The 16,688-nt window shown below is 39.7% G+C and overlaps 1 protein-coding gene across 6 annotated transcripts in view; it reads left to right on the top strand.

Annotated features, from left to right (window-relative positions):
* ASB15 (ankyrin repeat and SOCS box containing 15) overlaps positions 1–15,906 on the top strand; it is a 30,246-nt gene extending 14,340 nt beyond the window's left edge. For 4 of the 6 annotated variants that reach the window (XM_032870188.1, XM_032870221.1, XM_032870199.1 and 1 more), the window contains 6 exons: positions 1,037–1,195; positions 5,611–5,856; positions 7,844–8,015; positions 9,830–10,400; positions 10,917–11,070; positions 15,694–15,906. In XM_032870188.1, the coding sequence (XP_032726079.1) occupies positions 1,037–1,195; positions 5,611–5,856; positions 7,844–8,015; positions 9,830–10,400; positions 10,917–11,070; positions 15,694–15,866 (1,475 nt within the window). In that variant the 3' untranslated portion in view covers positions 15,867–15,906. The remainder of the gene's footprint in view (positions 1–1,036; positions 1,196–5,610; positions 5,857–7,843; positions 8,016–9,829; positions 10,401–10,916; positions 11,071–15,693) is intronic. The other 2 variants (XM_032870228.1, XM_032870236.1) reach the window with 2 other exon arrangements.
* The last annotated feature ends 782 nt before the right edge of the window (positions 15,907–16,688 follow it).

Genomic DNA, 16,688 nt, shown 5'->3' with positions numbered 1-16,688 from the left:
TGCTTTGGGGAGTTAGTTTTTAATTTTTCATCTGGAAGTATCTCTTGAGTTAACAATTTCCAAAAAATCATTATCATACAACAAGTATATTTACAATATTTTGTGCTTATATTACATTTTTTTCCTAATGTAAACATTAGTAAATATCATGTTAAATGGAGCCAGAGTTAATATTAATAATAATTTTGATAATTCTGATGTTCTAGCACAGTATTTGTCACATCTTGACAACTTTTAAAATGTCTTGTGAGTGCCCTATCTTCCAATAACCTTCAATGTTGCTCCCTCATTCTTTGCTCTAGGATAGAGACAGTCATAGCTACTTGATAATTAACTGTCCAGCCAGCCAGCCAGAAAAAAATAGCTAAGCAGATAGACAAATAGATACAGAAGGTAATGTTAAGCATGTTAACATGGTATTAATGTTAAACATGGTATTTTCTTTTTTTTTTTTTAAGATTTTATTTATTTGACAGAGGGAGAGAGGTCACAAGTAGGCAGAGAGGCAGGCGGGGGTGGGGAGGGGGGAAGCAGGCTCTGTGCTGAGCAGAGAGCCTGATGCAGGGCTTGATATCAGGACCCTGAGATCATGACCTGAGGCAAAGGCAGAGGCTTAATTCACTGAGCCACCTAGATGCCCTACGCATGGTATTTTCTAACATATTCTGACAGTATTCAAATACATTTTCACTCCCCCATTCACAGATTTCATCCGAGAAAAACCAATTTCATGTGCAATTTCAAGAACAATACAAAGGATTAAGGAGTTATGTTACAATTTATCAAAAAATAAGAACTTGCAATCCATTAAAAAGAAAACCAATCCCCTGAAACACAGATTTTGGTTTTCTAGCTGTCAAGTCCATGCTCATCTATTTATACGTACTGTCATTTGATAAAGTTTAAATCATGTCTTTTAATCTTTCTTTTTCATTGTTTGACTTCGTGCAATGCAAAGTAATGCTGGATTATTCTGATCTCTGTGATATCCTTTAAGCAAAGATTTTTAACTCAATGCAATATTTTCACATCTCAGCATCCTACCAGACACTCTGGGAGTTCAAGACCTCAGATGGAGAAACACCCTTGACACTGGCAGTCAAAGCTGGTCTGGTAGAAAATGTAAGAACTTTACTAGAGAAGGGAGTGTGGCCAAACACCAAAAATGACAAAGGAGAGACACCCCTTCTGATCGGTAAATGACCTTTTTTTCCTAGAACTTTTGTAATTTGAGACAAAGAAGTATTTAATAAGTATATATTGGAAACCACTATGTATTGAAGTTATGTGACCTCATCTTCTATTCCCTGAGCTCCTCCCCTAACACTCATCTCATCTCCCCCATGATTTTGGTTTTTTAATCCTACAAAGTGGTAAAATGTGAAAGATCCTTCAGCACCAACTAACAAGGAGGGATCCAACCTTGGAGCTTTGTGAGGCCAGAAGTGCCAGTATTAGCAGAATATTCTCTAGGAAGGGTCCACTTGTAGGTAGGGTTGCATGTGCAGTAAGTAGCCAGAAGAAAGAGGGAGAAAGGGGTTTGAAAGAGAGACACCAGGTTCACATCAGAACAGTGAGGCACCAGCAGATTCTAATCACATAGATGCAACACTGGTCACCTACAGTGGGGTTCCCACCTATGACACAAGGAATGATGGTAAACCTCAAGGTAACATTTATCAGTTTCCTCTCAGTTGGTGTTTCCTGCTATTTTTGTTGACCAATAAAAATTGGCAAGTCTGCTTGCAAAAGTGAGATGAGATTAATTACAAATGACCAGAGACAACATTTCCTGTCACTTTGGAATTTGTCACAATAACGTTGTGCTTCTTAGAAGTAAACCAGAACTCTTATTCTGAGCAGTTTCTATGGTTGTATCACCACTATTAACGTGATCTGTATAATGTTTAAAGACATATAACAGGGGGTATTTGCAATGACATCCACATATGTGCTATTGTTTCTCTAGACAGTTCTATAGATATCTATAGATATTTGATTTCTGCAAAACACACACACACACACACACACGCACGCACGCACTTTTCCAGAGTTTATATACTATCTCACATTGCAAATGTAGAATTATTTTCTACTTGCTATTCTCAATTCACGTGTTTAAGGAACAACTAAGTCATGATTATCACTGGTTTGATTTCTTTTTGCTTTATTTGCTTCTGTTTTTCTTTAATGCTTTTAACAGAGCATTAAGCATTTACACGCATTTCAAAGTGGTACATGTGTTTCCTCTACTCTAGCAATATCTGAAGTGTGGGAAAGGAAGTTGGCCACTGAGTTATCAGAGCCAAAATAGAATTAGAACATCGGGAAATCGTATTTTTTTTTAAAGCTAAATGGTAATATCAGGAGAAGACAAAAATTTCATGAAGGAAATCTTCTGAAGGTGTTTACTTATGTCTCCACATATTTTCTTGGGTTACCTTCTCCAGGACCTTCTTTGTGGAGCCCGTGTCAAGTATTTTTAGGTTCTATAGGTAAATGGATTATCCATGACACCTTCCCAGTTTTCCTCTTGACTCTATAGGTTACTTTGAAATTTGCTATTTACAGTCCATTAACTTATAAAAGGAGAGGTAAGAGAAAAATATGCCATTTTGGATTTTTCTGTGTGATGTCATTTTTATTTTTCTTAGCCCTATGCCATCCTCTTTGTCTTTATTATAGAATATCCTTAGATGGCCAAACAAGTATCACTTTAGGTCCTGCCAGGGCTCTTCTTCCCCATCAGCCATCTGGCCCTTCCTTGTAGTACTCTGATGTATTAGAGTTATCACACAGTTACTTGCTGAGTGCTTATCTAATTTGTGATCATCTGATGCTTATTAAGGGTATTTTGCACTCAGATTCCCTCTCTGCCCACCCCCAAAGTTGGTGTCACCTTTCTCCAGTTCAGGATTGTCCTGGCCACTGGGACCCCGGGGGAAAAGAGGAAGCCCAGGGAATCAGGGAGCACATCTCAGTTCCACTGCCCACAACTGTCCTACAACCTTACGCCATTTACAGCGCAGGTAATATTCTTCAGACATTTTGTTTCTCACAAATCAATATACATCCTCTTCCCTCTATCTCCTCTTTCGATCTGCAATCCTTACCAAGAAACCTCAGAAAAATGTCTCTTCTCTACTTGTATGTCTTATGAGTCACAAGATAAGTCAGTGTTGATAATAAGACAATTACATGAGTAAAACATATATACCAGAGAAAGAAAGAAAATGACAGAAATTTAGAATAAAAAGGAAAAGTGCCAGCAAACTATAAAGTGTTCAAAAGTGCCTATAATGTAAACAAAAGTCTCTAATTCCCTAACTCTTCCACTGAAGTTTGGTTTTCGTAAGCATTATTTTTGAAGATATGTAGATACATATTTATTTTTACTGTGTAAGTTATTCAAGTTTTATTTTACTTAGTTACATTACACAAATACTGTGTGCCTTATTAGTTTTCATTATTTCAGCCATTTATTGATTAAGAATGTCTTCACGGGTTAGGTTGGGAGGGATTCCCTGTGGTTTGCATTATTATTTCTACAGGAAGTAAATATATTCGTAGTTCCAAAACAGGTAAAATGGCATGTAAGTTTTTATTTTTAACATTATTTTAAGTTGTGGCCTATATGTGATATTATTTTCATGATGAAAGACTAATATCTCTAATCAACATGGTTTCTGAGTCAAACAAAAGGAAAATAGATTATGATGGAAGAGATTCATTATTCTAATGCTTTTTTTTTTTTTCAAAAAAAAATGCAATAGGAGCAAGAAGATAAATGAGGACACATATGTCTTAGTTCATTTCACTTATTGATGTTTTTCTCTGCAATGACACCAGCTAGGATGAGGTCATTCACTCTAATTAGAGCTGCCAGTGGCAGGTGGGCAATTCAGAGGAAGGCATTTATCAACAGACTCTACTTAGTGAGCGGGAGAAAACGTGAAATCTCACCACAGTGATGGCTTGCCTGCCTCCGAATGAAGTAGGCAGACCTAGTCTTCGTCCTCCTGCGGGAGCTCTTTCCCTCGCCTTGGCCTTTGATGCTTTCTGGATTCTGCCCGCTTGCTCCCCAGGATGTTCTACGTGGCCCCCCATCTCCTCCTGCCTTTCCCGGTAAAGACCTGGACTCTGAGTCTCTCTTCAAATAAAAGACATTATAGGCTTCTTCCCTAGACTATAAATTCCATGAGTGAGAACCAAGTCTGTCTTTGTCCTGCCCTCCACAGTGTAAGGCAACAGTGCACCTTTCATACAGCCAGAGCGCAGGAGCTGAACGAGTGAATGAATGAATGAAACTGTATTTACCTCCATTAGCAGGGAGTAGCCCTCGTCCTTCTGTGTCTTACTAACATTTTACTTACTGCGACGCTTGGGTGCCTCAGTGGGTGGAGCGCCTGACCCTTGGATTCAGCTCAGGTCATTGCTTATCTCACGTTCCGGCGCGGGAGCCCTGAACTAGCCCTGCATCAGCGCGGTGCCTGCTTGAAGTCTGTCCCTCTGACCCTCCCCTCCCCCTCACTCGTGCACGTGCGTGCGTGCGCGTGCGTGTGCGTGCGTCTGCGTGAGAGCATGCGTGCGAAAGCGCGCACTCTCTATCATAAATGCATCTTTAAAAAAAGATTTTACTTAATGATAAGAGAAAAAGATATTACATCTTCCAGGATTATTTATATCTAAAGTGGGACAGTCTCTTAATAACTCCAAGTGGGGGGAGGGGCGAGCTTTTAACTGTAAGTTTCTCAGAAACGGCAGAGACACGTCTGATCTAGTGGATCTCTTTTTACACTGCAGGACATCCGTTGTCCTCTACTTCACCTGTTTACAACAGATGTATCTAGATTCTTAACATTCTCATTGCTGGGGTGCCTAGGGAACTCTGGGGGTTAAGCCACCGATTCTTGATTTCAACTCAGGTTGTGATCCAAGGTCGTGAGATTGAGCCCCGGCGTGGGGGCTCGCTCTGGGCACGGGACCTGCTTAGGAGTCTTCCCCCTGCTCTCTCTTGCTCTCTCTTACCCTCCAAAATCCCAAGAGCATTCTCATTGCTAACCCCCCATTAAGATCACGGGAAAGGGAAGTTCATTTAATACTCGATGCTTTGTTTAGTGGAGGAAAACAAAACAAAAAATCGTTCTCGGGGGTGGGGAGGGGACTTAATAAACATTTACACATGGGGCACCAGGATTCTAGAAGTGATGAAATTAGATTAATAATAACAGTTGTAATTTATTGAGCTCCTAGTACACACTAAGCATTTCCATACATTATTTAATTTATTCAACCCATAGTGGTGGCTATTTTTATTTCATTTATTTTCATTCTCTAAATTTTAGAAAGAGTATGCACAACATCCTATTTTAGGGAAGTGCCCTATATTCCACGAAACTCTTACCCCACCTCAGGCCAGGGTCTTAGAAGGCAACATCATCCTGGGTATGAGAAATAGAAGGGAATAAAAACTACAGTATCCTCCTGTAGAAGAAAAGGGAATAGTGAATATCTATTTTCATACTAAATTTTGTAGTTAGTTTCATACCATCTGAAGAATCCAGATTCATATGCCTACTGTTAATATTCTTTTTTAAAATCATCTTCCAGCTGTGAAAAAGGGCTCCTACGACATGGTGTTCACTCTGCTGAAACACAACACCAGCCTTGACCAGCCCTGCGTCAAGCGATGGTCGGCGATGCACGAAGCGGCCAAACAAGGCCGCAAAGACATCATAGCTCTGCTGCTGAACCACGGAGGCAATGTCCACCTGAGAGACGGATTTGGCGTCACGCCGCTGGGGGTTGCTGCCGAGTATGGTCACTGCGATGTGTTGGAACACCTCATCCACAGAGGTACGGGAAAAGGAATCACACGTTCTTGATGATTCTCCTGTCTCTCGACTTCCTTCTCTCCATCCCTCCTTGGCTTCCCTTCCTCTCCTGGGTGTAACTGGGGAGTAGGCTTTGGTACCCAGCCCCCCCCACCCAGCCCCCCCGGAGCCCCCTTGAAAGCCCCATGTTCTGCGACTCAGTTACACCCTCTACATCCCGACTTACCAGTCTGCGTGGTCACCCTGGCTACTCTCTCTAGAGATGGCCCAGCCTCACAGACACAGCTCGCCAGCGCCCCACACTTAGCTTCTCCAAAGCAGAGTTCCTCTTCTTTCACGCTTTTGACATAATAATCACTCTCAACCAGGACTGAGTGCCTAGATTTAGTTCTACGCCCTCCATCGCCTTCCTTTCCAAATCCAGTCAGTTGCGGAGTCCCACAGTGTCTCTCCCTCCTGCTGGTACCGTGACAGCCCCGTTGGTTTCATACTGGGCAGGCTCCCCGCATCTTCCCTGGACCAGGGCAGTCCTTTCCTCACCATGCTGCCCGTTTACGGCCCCCCGTCAGAGAATCCACGGGACATGTTGCCACTCAGTTGTCCCCTGGGACAGACAGCTACAACAGTGCACTCAGAAAACTCTCGGGAGTCACACACAGAGCCCCACTGCTTCATCCCAAATTGTTTTTCTGGGTCTGTCCCTCACTACGCTCAACATGTGTCCTGTACCCCAGCTGCACGAGACCAGCAGGATTCCAGAATATACCCACATTCCCTCTGTCTGGCCTTGCTCCAGGCCCTTCCCCTCATCTGGAATATTCTCCAACATAACTCACTCTCTTGAGACGCCTCCTCCCTAAAGCCTTTCTTGATTCTCCCAACAGGTTGTGATGTTGCCCTCCTTTGAGCCCTCCAAGAGCAGAACCAAGAATTAAGAGACCAAATTCTTTTTTTTTAAGACACCAAATTCTTTTTTTTTTTTTTTTTTGGTTCAGGATCTACTCCAATCTCCCACCTTGTGTGTTTTTTTAAAGATTTTTTAAAAAATTTATTTATTTGACAGAGAGAGATCACAAGTGGGCAGAGAGGAAGGCAGAGAGAGAGAGGAGGAAGCAGGCTCCCTGCTGAGCAGAGAGCCCGATGTGGGGCTCGATCCCAGGACCCTGGGAACACTACATGAGCCGAAGGCAGAGGCTTTAACCCACTGAGCCACCCAGGCGCCCCAAGACACTAAATTCTTAAACTGGCTTCTACCACTTCCTTGGGGTCCAACCCTAGCCTTGGTAAAACTTCTGGTCCTCAGTTTCCCCAGTGAAAATAAATGCTGGGGCCATATGCTCCCTCAAGGTTCCTCTCTGGAGAAAAGGTTAACATTTTTGCAGCCCCGCTCCTGCAACCACATTGAATTGTCATCTGGGCCCTATGAAGTAAACAGCATCACTCTAGTTTACAGATGAGGGGTGGATGTTCATAGAAGTAGCTAGCCCAGGCCCTCCCAGTCAGCTGTAGCGCCAGAATTCAAACACAGACTTCCTTCTACATCATGGCTCCTAGTCCTGATGTCACTTGAATGTCACACAGCTTGTGTTCTTTGATGATATTTTGTTTCACTTTCCCCCTGAGCAGCTTCAGGTAGTCTTATTTATTCATTTTAGGACCTTCCACTGGGTCACACACAGCACCTAGAGGAGGACAGTTGTTGAAATGAAATAGAGTGTTAACATTGTCTTTTAATTAAAAAGCTAACTACCCTTTCCCTGTGAGCATTTGTCTACAAGGTAAACTGACTTATTGATTTCCTGGACATTGTTGCGATGCAAAGATTCTCTAATGAAACAAAACATGCACACATAATTGTTTATTGAAAATACCAAGAACACAGATGTTCTTAATCCTATACTTTTAAGTCCTAGCCAGAAAGGAAAAGAACACCTTATTTTTAAGGGCACTGTCTTGACAATTTCACGATAACTCCAGTTCTCACCATGCCATGTGGTTTATATTGCCAGGTGGTGACGTCTTTGCTCTGGCAGATGATGGCGCGTCAGTGTTGTTCGAGGCAGCAGGAGGGGGCAATCCCGACTGCATTTCCCTCCTGCTGGAATATGGAGGAAGTGGAAATGTACCCAACAGAGCGGGGCATCTTCCAATACACAGAGCTGCCTACGAGGGACACTATCTGTGAGTAATAAATCATAATATGACATTTTCAGTTGAAAAAATACAAGCTTGTATATACAGTCAAATCTCAAGTCTATCTATATAATACTTCCCAAAATCTGAAAAGAAAAGGGACGAATGGAAATATCTGTCTGATTCTTTTCCCTTGCTTTTTATTTTCCCGTATTTCATGAAATTTCCACATTGAATTCACACTACCTTTTTTTTTTTTTAAAGATTTTATTTATTTATTTGACCGGCAGAGATCACAAGTAGGCAGGGGTGGGGAGCAGGCTCCCTGCTGAGCAGAGAGCCTGATGTGGGGCTCGATCCCAGGACCCCGGGATCATGACCTGAGCCGAAGGTAGAGGCTTTAACCCACTGAGCCACCTAGGTGCCCCGAACTTATGCTATTTTTGTAATAAAAACTGTCTCTTCTGGAGGAAAGTAAGTTATAATTCAGCACTCTGCACAAGCCACCCAAATATGCCTTTCTGTTTCATTTTGGTTCTTTTTCCAATGTGTTTAACAAAAGGCTACAGGGTTTCTGAAACTTCTGCCTCGGGCAAAGGATTTTGTGACATATTACCAGTATTACTCCAATTTTTACTAATACCAACAGATATTACTATACAATGTCAAGTTTATCCTTGAATAGAAAAGTTTCATTATAAGTTCAGATTTCTTTATTTAAAAAAAAAGTTTGGATAGATTTTTAAATCACAACATGTGCCATAATCAACACATCAACAGAAGTTTATAATCACTATATTGAACTACCTACCGTAAGAGGACGCTTTTAAGCAATTGAATATATTTTATAAGTTCATAAAAACTTTGAAATCATTAGGCTTTATCGCTTTCAGTGGCCACATTGGCCAAGTTAAGTGGCCAGTGTCACCTAATTGACGCTAAGTGACATGTTGTTAAAGTTTACCTGGATTTACTCCCAGCGTTCATAAATTCACACATGGTAGCTCTGAATTAGGCACAAGAGATCAAATTATCCTTGCCTGTGGCTCTCCTGCATGTCTAGTTGTTCTGTCAAGTGTGAAATTCACAACTGTTTATCACAGGTTCTTAGAAACAGAGGCTTGGTGAGTTATCTCCATTGGACTGATATAAATTGATAGAATAATGAAGACTCTTTTTTGTGGCTGATAATTCAATTGCAAGTTATATGGAAGCTGGCAAGATGTGCATGGCCACTGCTGAAGCACACACTACTCAGGAAGCAGTGAAAGAGAAGTAAGGAATGAGAATTTAAAAGCCTAAGCTCTCGTCCTTGCTCCCCATCCAACTGTGTGACCTTGGACAAGTCATTTCACCTCTGTGGACTTCCTGTTGCCCTTCTGTTAAATGAGGGTTTGAACTGAGCAATGTCCAAGGTCACTTTCTGTGACTCCATGATTCTCATGGTCAAGATTATGAAGCATTCTTCTATGGCATCAGATACACCTATCTTTCTTTTATATTTTTCCCATTAAGTAGCTTTGGTTGTTTATAAAAGAATGCTTGTTCTGGAAAGAATTGGAAGATGGGGAGGTTTTCCGAGGAATCACAATTCTAGGACCAAACATAGGACATCCCCAGGAAGCATAGGATATTCCCCAGGAATATTAAGAATGGGAAACTAAAAACAAAACTAAATTATACTAAACTAAGTTATCAGCCAATGGACAAAGGTTAAATGTAACATGTTTTTGTATGGCGTTATCTAGAGAAAATAAAAGAAAGTAAATAAACTGCATTTACTTGTCTAGTGAGGAAGCTGGTTTATTTAAGCTGTTCATTTTTTTTCATGCCATGTGGATATTTGACTTTTTTTCCTTTAGTGCACTGAAGTATCTTATCCCAGTAACATCCAAAAATGCAATTCGGAAAAGTGGGCTAACACCAATTCACTCAGCAGCAGATGGACAAAATGTGCAGTGCCTCGAACTGCTTATTGAAAATGGCTTTGATGTCAATACCCCACTTGCGGACCACATTTCTGGGAGCTATGATGATGAGCGGAAGACAGCGCTGTATTTTGCCGTTTCTAACAATGACATCCAGTGCACCGAAGTCCTGCTGGCTGCAGGTGCAGACCCAAACCTAGACCCCCTCAACTGTCTGCTTGTGGCAGTGAGGGCCAATAACCATGAAATTGTCCGGCTGCTTCTCTCCCATGGAGCTAACGTCAATTGTTACTTTATGCATGTGAATGACACGCGTTTCCCCAGTGCCATTCAGTATGCCCTCAATGATGAGGTGATGCTGCGCCTGTTGCTGAATAATGGCTATCAAGTGGAGATGTGCTTTGAGTGCATGCATGGGGACATCTTTGGAAATTCATTTGTGTGGTCAGAGATAGAAGAAGAGGTACTACCCGGGTGGACATCTTGTGTAATAAAAGATAACCCGGTGAGTTACATCCTTTTCTTCTTCCTGTTGGGTCAACATCCTAACGTTTGCTTATTTAGGGATGTTCCAAGAAGAGAAAAATCAACACTTATATTTTTCTTATTCTTGAATTTGGGTTGGCAGTAATATGGAGATATCAGCATAAAAGTAGGCAAATGAGATTTTTTTCTTTTTCTTGAATTGGAAACTGAATGTGGAAGCCTGTGAAAATGTATGCAATTCATCATTTATGTCTAGTTGGTGGAATGTTGGGGATGGAAACATGGAAAGAAGAATCATGGGAAGAAACATGATTCTTCCATGTTCTGTTGATTGCAAACACCAGAGAGTCAGGCATATGGCTTCAGGGCTCAGAGTTTGACAGATATAAGCAGTTTATTTTTACTTTTTGTTCGTTACAAGGAGGGTACTTTATTTTCTGTAAAAAGACAAAGTAATTTTTCGTAACAAAATTGAATGCTTATGTACCTAGTCTATTAAATGTATTACTAAATTAAATTTTATCAATTCTCTCAGTTCTGTGAGTTTATTACAGTTCCTTGGATGAAACACTTGGTAGGCAGCGTTATTCGTGTGTTAATCGATTACATGGATTATATTCCTCTGTGCGCTAAGCTGAAGTCTGCACTAGAAGTACAGAGAGAATGGCCAGAAATCCGTCAAATACTAGGTAAAAAAAGGAAAAAGTTTTGCCTATGAATTTTTTTCCTGAAGAATGTATATAGGTGAAGTCTCTTAATGTCATCATAGTGCTGCTACATTTTCAGAATTATCTGGGTTTTTAAATCATCCTTAATACTTCGTCTGATATAAGATGCTAATTTTTTGCTTTTCTTGATACTTTCCAATTCTTTGTGTAATGAGTACTACTATAACTGTATTAACATTTCAGCTAGAACTCATTTTTTTAAGAGGTAACTCTTATAATACCATAAGATATGTAGACTGTAATCCCCATGTGAACAGGCATCTATTTTTTTTTTATTCTGAGGACTTTGCATGATAATTAGTGAGTAGTAAATAATAAATACTGAGTAAATGAGTGAATGGAATGAATTAGAGTTATCCTTTTTTTTTTTAAGATTGTATTTATTTATTTGTCAGAGAGAGTGAGCACAGGCAGACAGAGAGGCAGGCAGAGGCAGAGGGAGAAGCAGACTCCCTGCTGGGCAGGGAGCCCAATGTGGGACTTGATCCCAGGACGCTGGGATCACGACCTGAGCCAAAGGCAGCGGCTTAACCAGCTGAGCCACCCAGGGGTCCCTAGAGTTATCCTTCTTGATATGCTCTCTCTCAGGTGTTTATTGACAAATTCAGAAATCGGGTAGCAGAACTGAGGGATGAATTAGAAATAAAAAGAAAAAGTTAATTTCAAATTTAAAGACTGAACTAGAATGAAAGCAAGAACTAATAATGCAATAGATAATACCTTCAGAGAAACAGAAGCTGAAGTGGAAGAAAAACATTTAAATAAAATAGAAATGAAGTAATAGATCAAAGGATTGAAAGTCAATGACAGATATTGAAGACAGGTGATAAAGAATGAAGAAATGAACAATAGGTTTCCTTAAAAAGGAAAACAAAATTGAGGGAACAGAATAAATACAAAAACCTGTATTACGGGGTGCCTGGGTGGCTCAGTGGGTTAAAGCCTCTGCCTTCGGCTCAGGTCATGATCCCAGGGTCCTGGAATCGAGCCCCACATCAGGCTCTCTGCTCAGCAGGGAGCCTGCTTCCCTTCCTCTCTCTGCCTGCCTCTTTGCCTACCTGTGATCTCTGTCTGTCAAATAAATAAATAAAAATCTAAAAACAAAACAAAACAAAACAAAAAACCTGTATTACAAGAAAGATTTGTAATAAAAAGAAAAGACAAAATACAAATTACTATTTCCTTTGGTCATGTAGGCAAAAAGAACAACTGACTTCTGAGGGAAAAAAAATCAGATTCTCCCAGGCAATATTGTTCCTCTGCTCACCTTCTGAAGAATGCCGTAGGAAATGAGCTTCAGACAAACCAAAATAACCAGAGAAGTAATGACATAAGGACTAGTACTGAGCATTAGACAGAATACTAAGACCAAGTGTGAGCTAAAAGGGAGGAGATCTAATATGTAGGGTTGAATGTTCAGATACTGTGGGTATGACACGACGATTTTAAAATGGGGGAACACACATAAAAACATTTTTTAAAGATACTAAATTAGTGGTGGTAGCATCATATTAATATTGTTATCCGAGAATTAGAGATGCATTCAGTAAGTGAGTGACTGTGTGATATTCTTGTGATATCCTTGAGAATACAAAGGATTGTCAGTGTGGAAGAAAGGAAACACAGATGTAAAAGGTTAAAGAAAAATCTAGTAGTACTGAATTGAATTGGAAGTATCAGTATGAACTCAAGCTATTTTACCTAAAGTGTGTTTGTGTGTGTGTGTGTGTGTGTGTGTGTGTGTGTGTGTATCTGTCTGTCTACAGTAAAGGCTTAGAAATAATGGTAAACTTAGAAATAATGGCAAACTAGGGATGTGATTAACATCCCTAGATTGTGGTCTTGAATGACCATTTCCTAGGGGGGAAAAAAAGAAAGGATGATTTCAGGTCTCAGGAAGGAATGTGCAAGATGAACATGGAATATCTGTCATTCTATGTTGCAAAGAAACTCTCAAAGACTACCAGACACGCCAAAAGAATTTAGGAGCCAACTTGAAGAGGCTCCTACTGGCCAAAGATGGGACAATTTGGCTTCCAAAGGGTAATTATTCAGTGAATTAAAAGCAACTGAATATGTTTAAATAGGATATTTTAAAAATCGGTCAGCTCTAGAGAGTAAGAAAAATCAATTCATTATCTTGAAAATTGATAAAAGATTTGAGCATTTATTCTGCCTTATCTATATGATTTGTGCCACTAGTAACCGAAGAGTAGATGAGCCAAGGCATCTCTTTATAAAAATATTCCAAATAATAAATAAAAAAGAAATGATACAATTAGATGTCACCACTTTGCTGCCCCCAGTCAGCTAATGGACATAATCACCAAGCATCAGCTCCTCCTAATTTCTTGTCATGTGGCCCTTGATGAAAGAACACAGCACCAGCTATCATTTTGCCAAAGAGGTCAAACCTGAGTCTGCTCAAGTCTCTGGATCCAGCTGTCAATTTGCAAGAAATAGAAATAGCCGTGAAACATGGAGCTCCACCATGAGAAGGCAATCCGAAAAGTTTAGGCTGTGGGAAACTGCAGGGCTTTTTGGTTCTTCAAAGATGAATCGAAAGAAAGACAAGAAGGTGGAGAAAAGAACTTGTGGATTAAGAGACTTAAAGTTCCTAACAAATTAAAAAAAAAAAAAATATATATATATATAGTCAATACAGTGGCACAGGGATAGCACACTTAGTTGATGAAGCTCTAAAGGAAATGATTACCTGGGGAGCCCGGCTGGCTCGGTCGGTGGAGCAGTCTGGGGTTGTAAAATTCCAGCTCCATGTTGCGTGTAAAGATTACTAAAAAACAAACTAACATCAATATCTTAAAAAATAAATAAAAATGAAGAGATGACCATAATAGTCCAAATCGTGGTAACTTACAGGGAAGGAATGAAGGAAGATTGCAATGGATTATGGAGGGACTTCTGGGACGACTGAGGAAATTCTTCTATTCATGGTGTGGGAGGTGATTAAAGATGTTCATCTCATAATCACTAATAATAACTTATGAAGCTATACCTGTGTGTAGTCATTTTATATTTTATTTTGCAATAAGAAGGTTAAAACATTTTGGAGATTTTAAGAGGGAAAACAGACAAACAAACCCGGAAGTCTTAAATACATAAATTACCTAGAGTTACAGACCTAGAAAACAACAAAGCAAAGACTTGAACCCGTGTCCTTCTTACTTGAAACCACTCTCTCCAACAGCACTGTGCTTCCTGTCATAGGCAGAAGAGAGTTTGCTTCTAACTGGCAATTAATTGTCCATGTGTTTATATTACAAAAGAATAACCAATTCTGATGACTGTAAAAAGGCGATCTAAGGAAGAAGAATACCAGGAAGGTGTTATATTGTTTCAGTCACTCATTAATGCAACTGGAGAGGAAGTCAGTTGAATGCTGTGAGTGTGGCTAACCACTGGATGTCAGGATTCCTCCAGACATATGTAAAACCATACATTTGTTAAAGAAGAAAATAAAATACAATTTTTTTTAAGAAAAGATGGGCTTATTTTGCCTATTTGAGTAAGAATAATTCTGCCTCCATAGTTTTTGAAAAACATTGTTTTAATTTTTTTAAGAAGATAATTTGTTTCTAATCACAAAGGCAGTGGAAATGTGATGTCTTTTATTACTGAACTGAGTGATAGCTCGCGTTATTGAGTGATTACAAAGTGCCAACCAGTTTTCTAATACTTCACATAAATTAACTTATTTGATCTTCAAACAACCCTACAAGATGGGTCGCATCATTATCCACATTTCACAGGTGAGAATGCTGAGATCACAGAGGTTAAGTTCATGGTCACACAGACACTAAGTGGCAGAGCCAGGATTTAAATCCATGCCAACAGTCCAAAGCCCACAGCTAAGATCTGTGCTCTGCTGCCTTTTCATTAGCTCGTACTGCTGGAATAATATATCAGTGTTGTAATTTAGAGAAAGGAAGAGTTAAAATCAAATATTTAAGTAACATTAGATTTTTTTTCGAAAATATAAAATGTTTGGAGAGGGTATGTGTTATGGTCAGTACTGTGAATTGTGTAAGACTGATGATTCACAGACCTGTACCCCCGAAACAAATAATACAGTGTATGTTAATAAAAAGCCCAGCAGGGACCCCCAAAAAATTAAATTAAAAAAATAATAAAATAAAGACAGTAGGGAAAAGAAAGAAAGAAAATATAAAACGTCTAGGTGTCAAACACTAAAACAAACCTAAGACTGAATCATTTCTATCACGTTATATATTCAATTCTAAAACATAAATAGGAGATGTGAGCATTTGCTTTCTTAAGTCAATTCCATTCATTCATTTAACATATCTTGGCTGAACACCCACTATGAGCCAGGCTCTTGTCACGGAAAGCAGCTAAACACTTGTCTTCATGGAGACTGCCTTCGGGAGGAGAGGTCTGGGATGTTTAATTGCACTTAGGATTTCTCCTAAAATCGCCAGTTGCTAATGGGTGCATACCTGTTTTTCAGAACGACTTTATTAATGTTATTCTAAAACAGTCTGTATCTTGCAGTTCAGTCACTAATATTGTTTTTATTTTATTATTTTTTTCCCAACATTTTAGAGAATCCTTGCTCATTAAAGCATTTGTGTCGGTTAAAAATTCGAAGGCTTATGGGACTCCAACGACTCCGCCAGCCAGCCTCAGTGCAGAAGCTCCCTCTACCACGAACCATCCAAAGATATATATTATTTAAAGAGTACGATCTCTATGGACAAGAGCTAAAACTGCCATGATTTAAAAGATAATATTTTAAATGTGATTTTAAAAATATTTTTAAATTTTAAATTTTAAATTTATTTATAAATTCATTCAGAATTTCTTGGAATCATTTTATATACTCAAGTGTATTTAAATCCATTAACAAATTTTATAACAATCGTGTGTTCTTATGGGGACACCATATTGTACATCTTTAAAGACCTTTACATTGTGATTTTTTAAAAAGCCAGTCAGTATTTTGTATGTGAATTTCTATTAATTATATTCACTTCCAGCAAGTCTTCAAATTCTCCCCATCAGATGTCTCCTACAATCCATCTCTCCTGCATTTCTACAACAAAGAACCACTGTCTTAAACCCCCAGTTGTTGGCTCTTTCTTTCCTTTTATACCCACACCGAGCTCCTTCTCGCCTGCGGATACACACTGTCCTCTAGCATGTGCTCCCTCTGCTGCCTTTCTCAAGGTCTTTAATAACTGCCTTGTTGCTAATTTCAATGAGCATTCTTAGTCCTTTCATCTGAGTCCTGCAGCATCTGGCACTGCTATCTGCTCCTTGCTTGAAATGGTTTTCCCTTTGTTTTCAGGACACCTTGGTCTCTTGGCTCTCCTCTCACCTACCTCCCCGACCGGTCGCTCCTCTCTCTGGCTGCTTTCTGTGGTGCTTCTCTCCTGCCAACCCCTTAGTATGTGTCTTAAGCTCTGTTTTCTTCTTGTGCTGTGTTCTCTGGGAGAAATGTCATCCATGTCTATGGTTTCAGTAACTAATTGTATGCAGTTGGCCAGACAATTTCTATCTGAAGTTCAACTCTTTCTCTCATCCTATGTAAGCAAGTG

Source organism: Lontra canadensis, unplaced genomic scaffold (genome assembly GCF_010015895.1).
Source record: "Lontra canadensis isolate GAN:19392208 unplaced genomic scaffold, GSC_riverotter_1.0 scaffold2, whole genome shotgun sequence".
In the NCBI taxonomy this organism is placed as follows: domain Eukaryota; kingdom Metazoa; phylum Chordata; class Mammalia; order Carnivora; family Mustelidae; genus Lontra; species Lontra canadensis.
This window is presented reverse-complemented; position numbering and strand designations above follow the sequence as displayed.